Here is a 20,436-nt window from a genome sequence, read left to right on the forward strand (position 1 = left end):
AGGAAAGGAGAGAGTGGATAAACAGGGGAGGAAATAGGAGGGGGAAAGTGTTGGAAAAGGATCCACGTTTCAAACAGCAGTGTATAGAAAGTTAATTTCTGTGCTTCTCCACCAATCGTGTACATTTGTAAACAGAGTCCACAGAGTGCAGAGACCTCTCTACATCTCCTCTTACCGATCCTCAGCGTCCCTCCCTTTCTCTTGGTGTTCTCCGGGAGGTAGCCATGTCACAGTTATAAGGAAGGCTCCACTCTTTAACTGCGGCGGTCTTTGTGAGTTTTACCAACCGTACTAATAACATTCCCCCAAAAACTTGAAATGAGAACATGGAGGCAGGCTGTTTTAGGGCTGTGGACATGGATGAGGCCATGTACGACGGACCATCCGGAGTCATGGGGGGTGGCGTCCAGGGGGCCCCCTTGTCTATCAAGGCCAGAGACGCAGGAGGGCTGTACCACTGTGACCCCCCCTCCATTTGAGGGGCCTAGCTGGTCAAGTTGGGGTCAAGAGGAGGCATCAAAGCTGTACAGAAATAGACGAACAAGAAGAGGAGTTCTTATTAAAACATGCTACGTATATCTTTTGTGGGGCATTATTGCCAGTAGCAGTAGTAAAGTGTTACTCAAAAGGGGTAGAACTGGCAAGTGCAATATGATTTCCAATACATTATGACTCCCAACTTCATGTTCATGAACATCTGGAACTGCATCAATACACTGCCTCACTCCCTCCACCTCTCATTGCAATTATAATGCATTTTGTGCTGATGACTTTGTAGTTTTTATGTCTGCTTTGACATACAGTAGGTTGGAGCTCAGGTTTGCTGTGTATAATGTTCTAGAATGGGTGTAAAATATAATTAACTATTATGATCCGGGCCATTGAAGTGAATCCAAAAACCATGACTGTCCCGCTGTATTTAGCATGAAATCATTGTATAAACATATTTTCTCTCAGCACCACCACATCTGACTGACTTCCAGCAACCCCGCCTTGGCGTCACATTTTTGACGCGCTGACTACGTCATTTCTCAACATGCAGGGTGGGTATGGTTAGGTTATGGCAAAAAGAGACCATGGTTCGGGTTAAAATAAGTACGTTTGTTATGTAGATTACGCACGTATCACTCGGGACGCAAACAGCGGTCTCCCAGGTGAAAGTCCTGTTTTTTTTTAAACCATCCATAAACTCCAACTTTTTATAATCATCTTTCCTTTGTCTCTCTCTATATTACATCATCTCACTGTGTTGTGGTCATGCAGTTGAAAGCCCATACAGTGTCTCATACAGACGTTAAAGGTTGCCTTATGGGTCGGTATCAGCTCTGTGCTCAGGAACAAGCTGCATTATTTGACAAGTTGGGAGTGAAATCGGGATGTGATTTGATTTGATTTATCTGAGGGTTGTTTTGAATAACACATGCATTTAACGAGGAGTTTGATGAGTAAATGAACCTATTGGTTGGTTAGGCTGAATGAAGTCAGGATTACATCTCTACTTTTAAAGGGAGTCCAGCTTCTGTGGGATGAAATCACGTATTCATGATCACAATTTATATATGCATTCTTGCTGTATAGCTGCTTGCAAAGTAAGGCACCATTTTATTTCATGGTGACTAATAATAAACCATTACAGATACAAACATTCTCTTTTTCACAGCAGATATTTTCGCTTAGTCATAGCAGTTAAAGCGCAGGTGTTACTTATGTCATTAATGATGCCTCTGTTCTGTCCCAGTGTCCCAGTCAGCCATGACAGTATGACAGTGAGCAGCATGCACAATACCAGGAGGCTGAGACTGAGGCAACCATTATTCATTTTATTATTTACACCTGCACATGTCAAAATGTCTCCTGTATTCCTGTGTTCTCTTACCAGATAAGTACAGGACATCTGCCTCCCATACTAACACAAATACTGAATTTAACCTTGGAGGCAATATTTAGTTCTTACAATAGTCCATCGAGTCAGCAAAATGTAAGCGTTAATACATTGTTAATAAATGGAATCTGCTCCAGATGCGCCAGAGCCAAAGGGATTTTTCACAATCTGGCAACTCAAAAGATGCTCTTGGCTTGTTCCTGAACTATTAAATATGAGCAAATTATTTATGAAGCATTAATAAAAGCTTTAGTTACAACTTGACAGACAGACAGACAGACAGACAGAGAGACAGGTAGATAGATAGATAGATAGATAGATAGATAGATAGATAGATAGATAGATAGATAGATAGATAGATAGATAGATAGATAGATAGATAGATAGATAGATAGATAGATAGATAGATAGACAGACAGACAGACAGACAAACTACTGTGGCTGCAGAAATTCTGTGGAAGCAAATGAAGGAGACAGATGGTTTAAGTGAGTAAGATGTTCATCACTGCAGGCTTTTGTGTTGCTTATCAGTGACGGATCCTTTTGTTCCCCCCGTGTCTGTCTTCAAAACAGCAGAGAGCTCAGGAACGGCCATGGGACCTGACTTCAGTCTGCATTGTTAGCACATCCTTGTTGCTTTTCTCTGTGCCCGCAAGTCATCTGCTTGCTCCTCACCTGAGTCATTGATATTTTTGTATGAGATAAGTGGGAGTGGGCTGAAAAAGGAATGACGAAGTGAAAGAAGAGAAGGAGGACTTCATCAACAGGTAGAAAAGGTCACCATATACAGAAGAATGACCTTGAGAATGTGTGTGAATTGTGCATGTTTGTAAGTGTGTGTCTTTGTGGCTAGGGGGGCACGGCTTGCCTCAAGGGGGAAGTGTGTCTTGTCTTGCAGTCATTAAATATTAACACAGCCATCTCGCCCTCCCACTGGGGCCTGATTGAAGATGTAGGATGGGACACAGGGACAGGATAGAGTCACCTCTAACTGTAGTCCCACTGTAAACCCACTGTGATTACACCTTGGCCAGACCAAGCATGCGAACACATTACTCATGTGGAGCTGGGACGCTGGGCTAACTCAAGGACTGACCTCGCAATGACACAGGATCACAACAGAGTATAAATCAAGAGATATTGTGTTGATCACTTAATGTTTAGCAAGAGAGAAACTGTTCAGTTAGTTCGTACAGCCCTGACAGAGAGATTTCCAATTGTCATCACAAATGCCCTACAACCCAACTGTTAAATGTAAAGAGGTTTCGAGACTCCGGCTCTAGGAAGCACTCTGTCTGATAAAATTGAATAATGGGAACAAATTACAGGATTATGGGCCCTTGTGGAAAGAGCACAGAATGACCTTCATTAGCTGTTCTTCTTCTTTCAAAGACTCAAATTAACACAAAAAAGGGTTATGAAAAAGAAACAAGGTGCAGAGAGGTTCTTACCTGTCCCATAGCTTGACATTTCTACAGTTGTTGGTGCAGCAGCCGGCTGATATCAAAGCTGTGACAAAGACAAAGGGAGAGACAGAGGAAGTGATGAGTTTTCAATGGGTTGTTTTGACAAGAGAAGCGCGCCTCATTAATCTAATGATTTGGAGCTGACGTCTGTCTTTTTATACTGCCAAAACAAGGGGAAATTACTCATTAATAAAACATGGTAATGCCAGTTTTTGTTCTCAGCGGAATGTTTATTATTGAATATGTCCCAGTCCCGAAAACTGACTCCATATTTAACTGACTAATTTAATCTTTTTTTAAAATACAAATATGTTCTTCTTTGTTGAGAGTCTAGCATGTTGTATAAGTGACATGAAAATGCAAAATCCTTGCATGTGAATAAAATACCATCAGGTATACAGTTACAGTCTAGGGATTTTAAGCTTAGACAATAAAAACAATACAAACGCAAGGAGTGGTTCTGGTATACACTGTCATTGTTGTGGGTTAAAAGGAGTAAATTTTGCCATCTAGGGTCAAATTACAGAGCTTCTGTGTTCTTGTTTTATTACCCTCATGGTGGAGGTCTTTATTTGTGGTGCGAAAGCTTTGAAAAATTGACCTTGTTCCGGAAAAAATGTATGTCGCTTTATCGAGGCACAATCTTCGTGTTCGGTGTGAAAGTAGCCTGCTTATAAAAAAAAACAACAGTTCAATAAATATATTAATGTGCGTATTAATCACCCCTGAAAGCCTTTAGATGAGAAGACAGATACCGGGAAGTGATTAGCTTAGCTTAGCAAAAAGACCAGGAGCACAGGGAAAGAGCTAACGTTCACCAATTATTAGCAAAATCCTGTTATTCCCAACAAAACAACAAATTACTGTTTTCACAATTTTGCTTGTGAACAGATTAAACTAAATGGATAGAATGTCAGTGAGCTTTCAGTGCTGATTGACAGATTTATTTACTTTGAACAGAGCCAGGCTAGCTGTTTCCCCTTGCTTTCAACTATGCAAAGCTAGGCTAATTGTCTCCAGGCTCCAGGTCCATGCTAACAGACAAGAGAGTGCAACTAATATGCTCATTGAACTCTTGTTAAGAAAGAGAATGAGTTTATTTCTGACTATTTGCACAATATTCTACACCTCATAAGACTTTTGTCTTTTTCTTCTATAAACTCAAAGCATTTCCTGAGAAAAGATCAATCTAGATGAGAATTCACTGAAAGACATAGTAGAGCAGTGTTTACAACTTTGCAACCCTCGTTTAAATCTCTGCTGCAATGGTGCAAGTGACAACGAGTAGAGTGGGAACAACCTTCGCAGAAAATGTGATGCAAACATACAAGCACCCCTACTGGCAGACAGATTTATCTAGACCTTAATCTCAAAGTGTATCAAATTTAAGACTACAAGATAACATGCAACGATAGCAGAAGACAAAGGGGGGGTGGAAATAATGATTTATTTTGCTTAAGGATTGATAGATTAGACAGCAAGATTCAGCTCTCTCACACTGACAAGTGTGATACAATCACACATTATTGTCCTTAAGCACAAGGCAGGCTCTTGACTCTATCTCGACATCCTTGACCAAAACCTCCTGTGCTGTTTTATTTCAGCTTGCCATGAAAAATGTTGCTGTCAGACAAAATGGTGTTGATCTCAAGTTTTAAAATACAGGACACACAGTATTTGCCCTCATACTCTCGGGCTATGTGAGCACTTCTGGTCAGAACTTGTGCGGTTAAGCGGCGGAAAAATGTCTTTGCCTTAAGCAGTCTTAAAAAAACAAAAATATTATCCCTCTATTCCTCCTTTACCCTTCAAAACAATTCTTTTATCCTTGCTCCCCTGCTTGATACCTCTCTTGTTCTCTTTCTCTCTCCACCAATGGTTTCCTCCCCATGAGCCCATAATCATGTTTTCAGCACATTTCCTCTCCTTGGCGCGCTAACATCTCTCATTAAAGATTCATAACGCTCTTGTGACCGCCGAGTTCTGCGAAAGAGTCCAGTGGCCACCTTCACTAAGTTCCCTGCCCCTTCCCTCACTCTGTGTGTCTTCGAAGGAGGAGGGTGCATCATGCAAGAAGGCACAAAGAGATATGAAAACTCCTTTAGAGAGTTGGGGGGATGCAGTGGTGGGATGGAGGGTATTTTCATTTGGAGGTCAGGGTGTGTCGAATGGAATCAATTTCACACTCATAGACCAGTTACAGAGCAGTAAATACATGATCATATCTCACTACCTTCTCACACACCAGCAAAGACACAGAAAGTCTACAGGAAGTGTAGCTGAGAGCTGTTTAGATGGTACATTGAAAACAGGACTTTGTCTGAACATGCGCTGATGGATCGATACAAACCTACGGTGGTCTAGCAATGACATCCCAGCAGTATCTACAGTATCTCTAGTGTGGTTTTGGATTGATGCTAGAAATAAAACCAGCATTTATCAATTCTAATTCTAATTCTAATAAACATTGAACGAGACAATCCTCAAAAATCGGTTCAGAATTTATGCTAGTATAATTAATATTAGGCGAAGTACCCGCTGTACAATGTGATAAGTTCAAGATGTGTTCCAGATGACTTTTCCTAACGAACACATGGTTGGCATTCCCTCTGTTTCTGAGCTCAGAGCCTTGTCTGCGACATCCAAATTCATTAGCAAACATGCTTGGTACTTATATTCACAGTGATAAATATAGCGACGTTTGCAGCAAGCAGGAGATTTATAGTGGGAGTGTCTTTACTTGATGTGTGTTACTGCAAGGGACGTCAACTTCCTTTATTTTGTCTTTACTATCAAGCACTAGAAGACAACACTTATGGTCTCTACGTGGTATCACAGTAGCACTGATGTGTAGTTAAAATTTTGGGGAGGTGTATGCCAGCATAGACACAGCATCTTTAGTCCTATTCTCATGGAAATTGTATAGCCTGGGGACCTCAAGTAATTTGTAATAACTGCAGAGATCTTCTGATCCTAATCCTGTGCAAACAAAAACACTTTGTCAAGTCAAAATTCCACCGCAAATTCCGCCTTTTGTTATTGAACTCAGATGTCATGTGATAATATTAGGCCTGTGCAAATCGGCATCTCAGTGAGTTTTTAGCTTTTTTTGTACCTAGCGCAACTTCAAGGCAAGGCAAGGCAAGGCAGCTTTATTTGTATAGCACTTTTCATACACAAGGCAGACTCAAAGTGCTTCACAGCACAACATGTCATGATTTAAAATGCATTACAGGAAGACAAAGAGAATAAAAACATAGACAATAATCAAAACAGTGCGGACGTTAAAAGTGCGAAGATTTAGCAGAAAGCTAAGGTGAACATAAAAGTTTTCAGTCTAGTTTTAAAAGTGGTCAGAGTGGGTGAAAGTCTCAAATCTTCAGGAAGTTTATTCCAGCTGTTTGTTGCATAATGACTGAAAGATGCTTTCCCTTGATTTGAGTTTACTCTGCGAACCACTAACAGATTGGTCTCAGAGGATCTTAGTGATCTAGAAGGCTTATGTAGTGGGAGCATATCAGTGATATACCTCGGCCCTAGACCATGAAGTGATTTATATGTGAGCAGGAGGATTTTGAAATCAATTCTCTGACGTACAGGAAGCCAGTGTAATGATTTAAGAATTGGTGTAATGTGCTCACATTTTTTGGTCTTTGTTAGAACTCTAGCAGCAGCGTTCTGAACAAGCTGTAGCTGCCTTACAGTTTTTTTGGGAAGACCTGCAAGGAGACCGTTACAGTAGTCTAGCCTACTGGTTATAAAGGCATGGACAAGTTTTTCTAAGTCTTGAGCTGACATGAGCCCTCTAAGTCTTGTTACATTTTTAAGGTGATAGTAGGCCGATTTTGTTACTGATTTGATGTGACTGTCGAAATGTAAATCAGAATCCATAATAACCCAAAGATTTCTGGCTTTATTTGAGGTTTTCAGGGACAGTGATTGAAGGTGTTGGATGACTTTAGACCTTTTTTTCTTAGCACCAAAAACAATTATCTCAGTTTTATCCTCATTTAGTTGAAGGAAATTTTGGCACATCCAGTGTTTGACCTGCTCAATGCACTGGCACAGTAGATCTATGGGGCGATAGTCATTTGGTGATAGCGCTACATAGATTTGGGTGTCATCGGCATAGCAATGGTGGTCAATGTTATTATTTTGCATGATTTGTCCTAGTGGGAGCATAAAGATATTAAATAAAGTGGGCCCCAAGATTGAACCTTGGGGGACTCCACACGTTACGTTGGTTTGTTCTGATACAAAGTCGCCAATGGAAACAAAATAGTTCCTATCTTGTAGATATGACTTGAACCAGTTTAAGACTGTGCCTGAGAGCCCCACCCAGTTTTCCAACCTGTCCAAAAGTATTGAGTGGTCGACAGTGTCAAATGCAGCACTGAGGTCCAATAGCATTAGTACTGAAGTTTTGCCAGAGTCTGTGTTAAGACGGATGTCATTTATAACTTTAATAAGGGCCGTCTCTGTGCTATGAAAAGGTCTAAATCCTGACCGGAGGTTGTTGTGGCAGCCAGTAGAAGCCAAGAAGTGAGTTAGTTGTTGGAGTACAACTTTCTCAATTATTTTACTTATGAATGGTAGATTTGAAATTGGTCTGTAGTTGTTGATAATAGAGGCATCTAGGCTCCGCTTTTTTAGAAGAGGTTTAATGACTGCAGTTTTGAAGGCCTTTGGGAAATTGCCCGATTGAATAGAGTTATTAACTATTTGCAATACGTCTGTTGATAGGCAGTCGAAAACATCCTTAAAGAAGTTGGTAGGTAAAGCGTCGAGACAGCAGGTGGTTGGCTTTAGATCGGTCACTGTTTCCACTAGAGTTTTAGAGTCTATGGCATTAAAGCTTGCCATCATTGCTGTGTTATTTTGGCCTAAACGGGGTGGTGATCCAACTTTTTTGTTTGAGATATTGATGGCACGTCTGATGCCTTCAATTTTATCAGTATAAAAGAATGCAAACTCATTGCATTTCTGTGTGGAATGGAGTTCGGCTGGTATTTGTGTTGGGGGGTTGGTCAGTCTGTCGACAGTTGCAAATAGGGTTTTGGCCTTATTAGTGTTGCTGTTTATGATATTGGAGAAGAATGTTTCTCTAGCACTTTTTAAGACTAAATTGTAGGCCTGGAGCCTCTCTTTATAGATGTCATGGTGAATATGAAGTTTTGTATTTCGCCAGATTCGTTCAGCCTTCCTGCACTCTCTTCTCTGGGCTGTTACAACAGCAGCTTTTCTCCAGGGTGCCTTTTGCTTACCAGAAATCGTTTTAACTGTAACCGGTGCAATGACATCTATGATATTCACAATTTTGGAATTAAAGTTGTTTACAAGATCATCAGCATGGCATGGGTTTAGAGGTGGTAGCGAGGAGATGGCATTTTTAAAGAGTACATTAGCATGTTCATTGATGTAGCGCTTTTTGACATTCTTTGATTCTGTTTGTGTCTCCGGAATTAAAGAAATATTAAAGAAAACACAGAAGTGATCAGACAATGAAAGATCAGTCACAAGAACATCAGAAACATTGAGACCTTTTGTGATAATCAGGTCCAGGGTGTGTCCTTTACAATGAGTAGCCTCTTTCACATGTTGAGACAGGTCAAATGTATCTAAAATAGTAAAAAGTTCCTTTGCACCCTTGCCATTCGAATCGTCAATATGAAAATTAAAGTCACCAGTTATAACTAGGCAGTCAAAGTCAGTGGAGATACTAGACAATAATTCGGTAAAATCATCGAAAAAATTTGCTGAGTATTTAGGTGGCCTGTAAATAATTAACAGAAGAATTTTGGGAGAGCATTTCAACACAGCACACAGGTATTCGAATGATGTAAAATCACCAAGTGACATCTGTTTCCCCTGAAATATGTTTTTAAATATAGCAGCAACCCCCCCCCCCCCTTTTCCCAGATCTACATACATCAATAAAGTTATAGTTGGGGGGTGCTGTCTCGATCAGAATGCTTGCACTGTTATTTTGCTCCAGCCATGTTTCAGTTAAAAACATAAAATCAAGTTTGGAAGTAGTAATAAAATCGTTGACTAAAAATGATTTGTTATTCAGAGACCTAACATTGAGCAGACCCATCCTGATGGTGTTATTGACAGGCTTCGATGTTGACTTTGATTTGGAGAGGATAGGAATGAGATTGTTTAGGTTAGCAGGGTGTCTACGTTTCCCAATGTTCTCTCTCTTGGTAGTCACAACAGGAATGTAGAAGGTGCCAAGCTTTGACGTAGGCAGCCTTGGGCCCAGCTGATAATGTGGTCTACAGCTGAACCCTGTTTTGTATCAATAATATTCAGGACTTCTGTCAGGGCGGGGCGGGGGTGGCCATGAGGGGGAGGAGGAGTGGGCAGCGTCAGAGCTGGAATGAACTACTGGAGGTGGACGTTGAGGGCGAAGAGGGGGTTTACGTAAGAGGGGCGGAGTAGGGCTGAGGGTTTGTGAAGCACACCTTCGTGGAGGGGGGGGAGGAAGTGGGAGGGAGGTGCCACTGAGATGACGCTGAGGGGGGGATCGCTGAGGTCGGTCAAGGGGAGTAAAAATAGGAGTAGGGCGGGGAGTGGGTGGGGGTAGCTCCCGGAACTCCAAAGGGGATAAGGGGGAGAAAGGCTTACTTGAGGGAGGGAGAAGGATGGAGACCTGGATTTAGGCTTGGGGGGTGTGGGGGAGGGATCTTCAAGCCCATTTGAAATGAAAGGGGAGGTAGAGGGGGATGGACACGTCTCCTCTTTGCTCCGGTGTCTCTCATGGTCAGCGCTCTCCTTTTGCAATGGCGCTCCTCCTTCGACGTTCATGATAAGCTGTGTTGTGTCTGTCTTTTCCGTTGGTTCCTCTTGTCTCTTGTCCTTGGCAGTGATGATAGATGGATGACGCAGGAAGTAAGACATGTTGGTCATGAAAAGCTTTACTCCCAGCTTATTTAGACAAAGTCCGTCTGCCTTAAAAAGATGCCTGCGGTCCCAGAAAAAGCTAAAATTGTCAATAAAATGCATCGAACGAGCAAGAAAAACGCTGGAGAGCCACTCATTCAGCGAGTAAAGTCGACTGAATCTCTCAGCTCCTCTCCTGATCGGGGGTAGAGGACCACTGATAAACACCTCAGCATTCACAGCGCTGACTGTTTCAAAGAGTTTATTGAAGTGCTCTCTCAGCTCACTTGATTGTTGTTTTTCAATGTCATTAAAACCAATGTGCAGAATGATATTTTTCACATTTGGGTGTGCAGCCACAATATCCAGGATTCTTTTTTCCAAGTCAGACACCGTATCCTTCGGAAAGCAGAGTACTTTGGTGTTATTATTGCTTTTCATATCTTTTACAGAAAAGTCACCCACAATCAGATTTTCAGGCCCACTTGTTAGCTTTCTCGGTGGTTTTAAGTTAGCAGGTCTTACCCTTCTGCGTGGTGATGGTGGGTTATTCAGGCAATCAGAGGGGGATCCATTGTCCGACAACAGTGGAGCAAACCTGTTCTTTAGTTGAACACTTGCTTGCTAGGGAAGTTTCTTGGTACTTTTCCTCTTCTCAGCTGTCCGCTGCTGTGTCCTCCGTGGCAGGGGAGTTGATGAAGCGCTATGCCTGGATAGAGATGGTAGCGCAGGCCAACCGGTCAGATCAGAGATATCGGGGCGCTGGGTCCTCCCGGTTATCCGTTCTCCCTTGTCGCAGGGAGGTGGTCTTCTCTTTGGCTTTGCCCCAAGTGTGTTCCAGGGAGGATTATCGCTGGTAGATTTATTACCCTGTACAGGGACCTCCCGTTTCCTCGTAGCTTCATCGTTGCTAGTGTGCTGGGTTCTGGCATGCCCCTGTCCACTGTTTTCAGTCAGTGCTAGGGTGGTATTGTTGTCACAATATCCATTCACTTCTATAAATACTTCTAACCGATTAATTTTTGTTTCCAGCAGCAAAATCTTCTGTAGTAGTTTGTGGTAATCTTCCATAGAGAAGGGAGGCATCTTCTGGTGATTACCTTTAGCACTGTAGCACAGGCTCAGGCTTATCTTGAATGGTAGGCCTCCCTGCCTAGCGTTGAGGAAGTCGTAAAAATATTGAAAAATGCCTCTGTTATCTAAAAGAAATATAATCCCACTGGTTTTGTAAGTATCCAGGAGCTGTTGCTCTTTGTTTCTTATTGAGGAGAAGCAAATAGTAGCAGATAGTAGCAAAAAATGCAAGCAAAGGCGAGAGCAAGCAGAAAAGCGTCCGCACTGTAGCAAAGCAGGAAGCAATCAGGCAAGCTAATCTGCTAGCTTGTTTACTGTGCAATCTATTAGCCTACAATATAATCTCAAACCCTGAATGAGGGTTTCACAATGTTTTAATTTGTATTTATTTGAACACACATTTCACTTCGTTTAATTTCGTAAAACCTCAGGTCAGTGAGTCAATGACTTGCTGCAAGCCAGTTTATGAGGAAATGTATGTGGAAGTTAGCCTGCTACAGCAGTCACAGTTCTTTGCAATGACAATGGAACACATAAAAAAATGGCCACAGCTCCGTCCATCGAGTGTCTTCCAACAGAAACAAACAGAAAGTCTGAAGGAAGTGTAGCTGATAGACAAAGCAGGACCCTGTCTTAACATGCTCTGATAGATCGATATAAACATATGGCCTAGCAATGACATCCGAGCACTTTCTGAATGTGTTTTTGGTTTGGTTATACCTGTGAAAAATGAATATTAGACCCACTATACAATATGATCAGTTCCAGATGTGCTCCAGATTATTTTTCATAGTAACACATGTATGTAAGGCCTTGTCATCACACTGCCGTATGAAGGTTGGCGCCCCTCTGTTCTTGAGCTCATTACCTTGTCTGGGACGTCCAGATCGGTTTCAAACATGCTTGATCTTTTAGTCTTATTTTTGGTGTTAGTCTGACCGCTCTCTACATAACAGCAGATACACCTGTGATACAGTTAGCTTACCTTACAAAGAATTTGTCAGTAAAGGAAAGACACTGCACGAAAGATGTCAATAGCTGGTGAAAACTACAGTTTCTTGTTCCTCGATGAAGCTAGGTCAGTTCTTGGTCTTAAGACTCACCCACTCATGTACAGAAACAATTAGCTTAAATGGATTTGCTTTCTAAAGGTCTGCAGGTCACAAGATTACAAACTGCTGTCTTGTGATGAAGCAGTCCTGTAAACACAAAGATAGCATGTGCCAAAATCCAGAGAATCCCTTTAAAATGAACTAGATCTGATCTATGTCTAATGAAACTTGCCTTGTGACCTCTTCAAGGAGAGTTATACAGTGAGAAGACATACAGCGCGCTTGGATGGTGTTTGTTGATTTAGTTACAGGCAGGGCGTTAAAACCAAAATTGGATTTAACGGGATGTGAGAGATGTGTAGAGGGAAGAGGGCTCTGTGTGGGTCAGAGCAAGAGTATATAGATAATGTGATTACTCAAGAATAATGCGGGGCCTAAGCGCCCTTAAATTCCACCTCTGTAAACCAGAGCGAGTGAAAGGCTCTAAATTTCCCCACAAAGAGATCTGTGAGATTGGCCAGGGAGAAGCTGCTCCCACAATGAATAAATCACTTTTCTGGATGGGAGACCCTTTTCCCTAATGCAGCCAAACGCCAATTATTAACTATAGGCTATGTAACTCGTAATTTTTGTTCATATAAGATATGCAAGACCTTTTTTTGTACAAAATCAGTGTTTTCTTTCTTGAAAATTGGTGAAATTAGTTTTAAAAATGTTTTTTAAGGAAGCCAGGATCCAAAGCAACTCTGAAAACATATTGTAATGACTAAAAACTAGTAATCACGTTTTTATTGATGTCTGAATCAAGCCAGTCAACACAAGACCCTGCTCTCCTCGGGGCTCCTCATCTCTCAATCCTCCTTGATCTGTCAAGCAGCCCCCCTCCCTCTTCTTATCTCAACTAACAGGATCAATGCAAGGTAATTTCACATGGCCATTCCCTCAGATCTCCTAAAAATCTGCACCATGAATTATTCAGTCTGGCTGGGCAGGAAAGCCTGTGGAAATGCATGGTAGATCAGTGACCTTCCGTTTAGCTAGCAGTCAGACAGACAATCAGGGAGACAGTCAGTCAGTCAACAAGGCTGCCTGTCAGAAGAGCTACTTGCCTTGACGTCCCTCAGGCAGCTACAGTCAGTGCTGTTACGTGCAACTCCAGAGCACAAGGCTAAGCTCTGAATGCATAATAAAGATATTTTAAGTGCATACAGCACATGGTAACAAAATTCAGGATATTTGTGGATTTAAGTCTTGGGTCAGTCTCACAGAAAGGCCCCAGTCTTGTGAGGCCGGGCTTTAAGTCGATACCACTTCAGGATTGGGGATTTTCCTTGCTTTGGTCATTTCTGCTGCACTAGATCGTAGCACCAATATACTGATTGGGCCCACTGGTTGTCAATCATGCATTAGCTGTCAGTCAGTGTTAGAGAGACACTGATGGCTTCTCTTACTTATTCGAATCAATAAAAAATGACACTAGGGGTAAACTTGTCTGTGTCCAGAAAGACTAATATCAAGGTGTCAATTATTGATGTTGGCCTCAAACTCACACAAAATGGCTGCCTGAGGATTTCCCAGTTCTATTTTTTCAAACACATTTTCATCTTTTAACAAAAGATAAATGATACCATTAATTATTTTTTTCAAACTCAGACTCATTAGCCTTGTCTCATTTTCTGTGAAGAACATATATCAGAACACATTGTCAATGACCACAAACTATAGGGTTGTCAAAAAGAAAACATACTCGGAAAATAATCAATACTAAAAATTAGTATCAGATTAGATACTAGCTTGCAAAAGTATTGATACTTTTCCCGTCAACAGTACAGCCTCTCTAGGCACATGAAGGCTGGTTCGATACCTTAACAACACTGAGCTGACTTAACACAGCTAGCGCTGATGCTGCAGGGCCTTCGGTACCGGTTTAAGTGTAATAATGAGCAGCTAACATCATCAGTCCTGTCCATCTAATGCAAGCCCCCACCACAGCGACTTCCTGGTTGATCTAATACGGAAGTGTCAAAAACTGCAGTTCTCCTAGTGGCCAGTAGGAGTAGTTTGCACAACAGAGCAGTTTCTCATTGACCCCCATGTTAAACAGGCCGATTTTCACAGCATAAAAACCTGTTTACAAAACACATTCTAGTCTGTATGTTTAGGTCATATCTCCATGACAACACTTAGGAGGGTGAATATTTTTGTAACAAGCTAGTTTTTATTTTATTGGAGGTTAAAGTCTCTCTTTTTTCATCTGTTCTTGAATGTACTGTAGTAAACAATGGTGAGTCATCTGTATTCAGCATGCTGTTCAGATGTGTAACAGTTAATAGGGTCCACGCTCACACTACACGGTGTGTTCATAACACACTTATAATCAATATGTCTCATAGATCTCAAGAGCTTGCATTCGACACGGCACTTCTTTGGGTCCTCAGCAATCAAAATCAAGAAAACACAGCCAAATACTCCTTTCATTTTAGTAAGATTTCCACATTCCAGATCCACATTTTGCTTCTTGCCTTATGTATGGAGCTGGAGCCTGGAGACCATCAGCTTAGCATAGCATAAAGAATAAAAGCAGAGGGAAATTGCCAATCCTGCTGTGTCCAACATTTACAAATCTGCCAATGAGAACCTCCAAATCTCAAACACATTGTATCTTGTTTATTTCTTCTGTACACAACTAGAAATAGTAAAATTACAATTTGTGGTTTCTCTGGGAATCTTTGTGATACACAAGGCAACAGGTGAAGGCTACCTCTTCACAAGAATGTGAATAAACATCATTCAAAAAAATGTGGAACAATTCCCCATAAGAAACAGCTGGACTCATTACAGTGTATTGTAGGTATATTGCCCTTTGACCATTTGGTGTTCTTGCACGCGTATTTCCTCTTAATCACTCGCTGCTTTTAGAAGAACTATTTTGTTTTTCAAATCATTAGTTAAAAAAGCATAAGTTTAAAGAGTCTTTTTTATATTTATTTTAGCCTGGCTCTATCTTATCAGAAATCCTTCCTGGTGTTGCTTTAACAACATTTGTATTATTTAAGGTCACGTTTCCTGTCATATTAGACTATGCAGAGTATACAAATACAGGATTAAGAGAGGAAAAGCTGTCATGCTGCTATCCTTAATGGTAATTGTCTTTTGACTACTGTGTAAGAACTGTAATGAAGTGATGGCAGCAGGTAGGAACGGCAAATAACTTGAAGCCGTGGTTTCTGCAGTTTGGCTCACTGTGAGGCTGAATAGACTGTGGAGAGATGAGAGCACAAAACTCACTGGAGTAGAGCTGGATAATTGGAGCCCTGTAGGCTAATCAAGGCTACAAGGGCTCTGCGTGTGTGTGTGTGTGTGTGTGTGTGTGTGTGTGTGTGTGTGTGTGTGTGTGTGTGTGTGTGTGTGTGTGTGTGTGTGTGTGTGTGCGCGCCTTGTATACTGTACACTCAGGGACGTAGACAGACATTCACACGTCTATATCAAAAGGGAGGGCATACTCATGCAAACACGTGCAAAGCCCTGCATGAAGTTTAGATGTCACATTTTAAATAATACCAGGATTTGTTTGTGTTTTGTAGTGATCATACATTCATGTAGCTGGCTGCTGGTTGCTATGCACGCAGTTCTGGTCTGGACGACCCTTTAAATCAAATGAATCCTTTGTAATCTTTGTAATCAATATTTTGTGTCATATCAATGATTTCCTTTACATATAACCATGTCATAAGTAGGATGATGTAGAGCAAGCCAGTCATTATTGCAAAATAACCACCCTGTTGGTGTTCTTATTTGCAATATTAACTGGTTAGCTACATGATCCCTTACTTGATGGATAGTTGCTAAAATTTTAAATCTTCGTCTTGAAATCAACCACTGCTGCAATGATGCATATCTAAACAAAAGAGATCAGCGAAGGAGGGGGAAAAGATTATCACCATAAGAAAGATTTATAGAAGCAAGTGTTACAACATCAGCCCTTAACTCTTATTTTGTTGCTTTTGTCCTCTATGTTCAGGACCACACATCATCCCTCCACGTTCTGCAAGGGCTCCTGTTGTCAGTCGCACTGGTGTAGTATGCATTCTGGTATTACTCTCATAGGTAAATTAAATATTTAAGCAGGCATTTGCAAGATAAACTGATGATGTCCTATTTTAACATCCACCCATCCCTCCTCAGTGTTGAATAATATAATAGGCCGGGCATAGAGAAGGAGATTGTGGTGTGTGTGTGTGTGTGTGTGTGTGTGTGTGTGTGTGTGTGTGTGTGTGTGTGTGTGTGTGTGTGTGTGTGTGTGTGTGTGTGTGTGTGTGTGTGTGTGTGCGCTTGTGTGTGTGTGTGTGTGTATGTGTGTGTGTGTGTGTGTGTATGTGTGTTTGGCTCAAATGAAATGCAAAATTTGGTAATTTTACCAGTTGTGACTACTTTCAAGAATTCTTTGCATCTGCATTTAATGGCCTCTGTCTTTTCAACTCAATAAAGTTATTACAAGCCTTCGGCCCTTGATGACCCATATCCTGCGGCTGAAACTTGTTTACACTCTCTCGAACTGTTTTGTCTCAACCCTCCCTGAAGAAATTAACTAATCCTTCTGTAGTTGTATCATGTTAAAAGGCCCTTTGTTTAAAAAAAAGAAGAAGATGTATTTCATCAGTTATAAAAAAAGAAAACGTTGATGCAGTTTACTTCTACCTCAGAATAATGCCATGGAATTTTGATAACATTTTGTCACGGAACGCCTGAAGGATGAGCGGACAAGAACGCTGGTGTACGATGCCATTGGGGCTACATCTATGTGAACAAGAATTTACATTCTTCTACTCTTAAAAATAAAACATGTTTTGCACCGCTCTTCACATTAAATAAGTGGAAATAAGAGTTTGAGCTCTCTATTATATAGGATAAAAAGACTGCATCCATTTAATAACGTTGAATATTACAGGTCCCATATTGTAAAAAGTGATATTTCCATGTCTTTTTTTATTATAAAGGAGGTCAAAGTGCTGTGTAAATACTGTTAAAGTACCAAAATCCTCAATCCAGAGAAATGCACACAGGCAGCCTTTATTTAAAAAAGTGTCTTTAAAAAAAAGTGTCTTTGTTCGGTTTTGATGTCAAACCTGTAGAAAAATGCTGCTACAGTGTTGTGACAGTCATTCACGGCTGCAATGACAGTGCAGAGACACCAAGAGTGCAGATGTGGAAGACCAGGAAATGCTGACCGATCAGAGCAGACTGGGCTTTTTCAGAAGGTGGAGCTTAAAAAGACAGATGCTGAAAAGCTGAAACGAGTGTTTCAGGCAGAGGGTGAATACAGGTATATTCAGACAAACAGTATGAGAAAAATAACGTGTTTTTTCCAACATGTATGCATGTAAACATGTTCTACTTGAAATCCAACATACAAGTATTAAAGTGAGCATAATATGGGACCTTTAAGAGATATCACTACAAAATTCCAAGGCAAAAATATATGCAAATTCCTACATTTGGAGAAAGTATTAAAAAAGAAAAAAAGTAACATACCAGCACAGAAAATCCACTTGAGTTAACCAAACTCAAATAGTCCTTCAATTCCATTTTAACCTGCAGCAAAAGCTCACACAAGGCCAGATAAGAGAGGTAATTAAATGTACGTTTTTGCTATAACTGTAAAGGAAATGAGATAGGTAGTCTGGAGCAGTGGGGGGTTATGAAATTGATTCAAATATCTCAGAGAGGAAATCTCACAGACCAAAAGACTACTATGACTCCTATTAAAGAGAACTAGTAAGAAGAGATAATGATATAAATATAATGACAGCGGTGCCAATCATTTCATGTTAAGATCGGATCATCCATCTGCGGTAATGGGAGCTGTGCACATGCTCCGCTGCCATTCTCATCAGGAAAAACATTACATCAAATGAACATAATGCACAATACGAGCAGGAGATTTATGCCCCAGGAAATGGATAACTACATCCTGGGTGTTGGGAAAGGAAGGGATAATAATGTTGTCGGCTACAGTGGTTTGACATGTTATGTTCCTGACATGTTATCTCACGTTCTATCCCTGTTTTTAACAGATGGTGAGGCTGTAAAAACCATCAAAGTTATGGCAGCAGCAAAGCAGCTCATCATTGTTGCTTGATCAGGGATACAACTGTTTTAAATGTTAAACGTGTATGTTTATGCTGCTGTCTTGGCCAGGACTCCCCTGGAAAAGAGATTTTAAATCTCAATGGGAATATTCCTGGTCAAATAAAGGGTATTGAAAATGCACCAAAGACAAGCTAATGATCTGGTTTTCTTACCAAGTAGGTTTTCACACAAGTGTGTTTTGGTGCATAGATCATAAAAAAATTAGAGAACAAAGTATTAATTTCTTAAATAAATGTATTCTGAAATGTTATTTTTATGGTTCAGAATTTGATAAAATATCAAATGTGGCTATACCAATGCAGTACTAGTATGTTTTTTTTAAATAGGGAAAACATTATGTTCGGTGTCAAACTAGGAAAAACTGAACCCAAAGTGTCTAAAGAAGTCAGTTAAATTTGGGTTTCCATCTAAACTCCATAGAGAATCTCTTGAAAATCCTTGGCATCGATGTAAGTAATCAAACCAGAGCAGTGTGAGAAACTAGTGATGTCCTGTGGGCGCAGACGTGCTGAAGTCATTCAAAGCAAGGGCCTCTACACTTCCTGTTCATTTTTGAATCCTATAGAAGAAAACATTGTTGAAATCTTGAACGAAAGTGCCTTGGTTATTTAAATAAAACATGCAAGTAGCGGTATAGCCACAGTGGATATTCTATCAAATTCTGAACAATAAAAAATAACAACTGAGTGTTCTCAGTTCCCTCACAAACTCAGTGATGGGTCTTTAAAAAGCACTTAGGCATTGAAGCTTATGTTAACGACCATTATGATCATATGGCTTGCTTCCCTAATACCTTCGTAAATGTTCTCATAATTCATTTGAATTCTGCTGCTTATTTAAGATAATAAGTTGGGATGCTCGTTTAATTTGTATTTTCCCGCATGCTGTAGGTATATGTTTATGCATGGTATGGATGAAAAGTGAGGATATAGAGTGGAAATGATGGTTGGGATTGGACAAGTTTTGTTTTCAGTTCATTTCCTGCACCACGGGGGGTAGCACTTCTCCAATTAGGGGAAAACATGCATTCATGTCCATTACTAAGTTGATTGTATGCTTGTCTGGTCTCCAGATGTGCTGTATGTTTTATTTTACCATTATCCCCAACTTGTCCCCCATAGGGGCTACAGTTCAGCAAATGAAATAGACTTGCTTTGAGTCGTACAAAAGTGAAGTCACCTGAAAATGTTCATATTAATTTCTCTAATTATTCTGGTAATGCTCCTTAACAAACTCAGACCGAATAAAGATTTAATTAAATAGCTCATGCTACATTCATGCACGTCAAAATGACTGAAAAAAACTAGATCAGATCAGAACAGATCTTCCTAGTCACAGAGTCAGACGCCTGTAAGCTGCCAAACACACACCCGCACAAGAACATGTACCTGATGCACTAGGCTACATCTGTCCAGCTCCACTCACCTGCTTCTCTCCTACCTGAAGTGCTCACACCACCAGCTCTCAGCATGACGCACAGCTGCAGCTGAAGTAAATGTAACATAGCTAAATGTGGTTACTGCTGGTGACTTTGGGACTGACAGAGGTTCCCTCAGGCCCTGTGCTGCCCTCGTACATGGCAGCTACTCAACTTCCAGTTAATTACCTGGCCTTGCAAGCTAATTTCCTCTTAGTTCAGTGGGCCGTTCCCCATTGGCACGGCGTAAGAGGACAAAGACTGTTCTTCATGCCACTGGGTTTGCATGTCTACCGGATGACTGGGGCTACTTTGCAACATTTGTCACATACCTCTGGGGTTTAGGCTGAAGCGACTCTCGTACCTGCCAAAGCAGCCTCCTTCATAACTCACACAGCTACTTTGCTGTGGAGCTGCTGGTGGGGAGAAATGTTTGCATGCATCCTACAACTGCCAACTGCTCAACATGTTCATAAATACTCACTGAATGACGTATTTCAATCTATTTTA

The 20,436-nt window shown here is 40.9% G+C and overlaps 1 protein-coding gene across 1 annotated transcript in view; it reads right to left on the reverse strand.

Annotated features, from left to right (window-relative positions):
- Window positions 1–489: 489 nt before the first annotated feature.
- The window catches only part of ccdc85al (coiled-coil domain containing 85A, like), a 28,504-nt gene continuing 8,557 nt past the window's right edge, over window positions 490–20,436 (reverse strand). Inside the window, exons 3-4 of the mRNA XM_083925205.1 lie at window positions 3,334–3,391; window positions 490–522 (exon numbers count right to left, since the gene is read on the reverse strand). Coding sequence (XP_083781331.1) covers window positions 504–522; window positions 3,334–3,391 — 77 coding nt within the window. The 3' untranslated portion in view covers window positions 490–503. The remainder of the gene's footprint in view (window positions 523–3,333; window positions 3,392–20,436) is intronic.

The sequence above is a fragment of the Echiichthys vipera genome (genome assembly GCF_963691815.1).
Source record: "Echiichthys vipera genome assembly, chromosome: 2".
Classification (NCBI taxonomy): Eukaryota; Metazoa; Chordata; class Actinopteri; order Perciformes; family Trachinidae; genus Echiichthys; species Echiichthys vipera.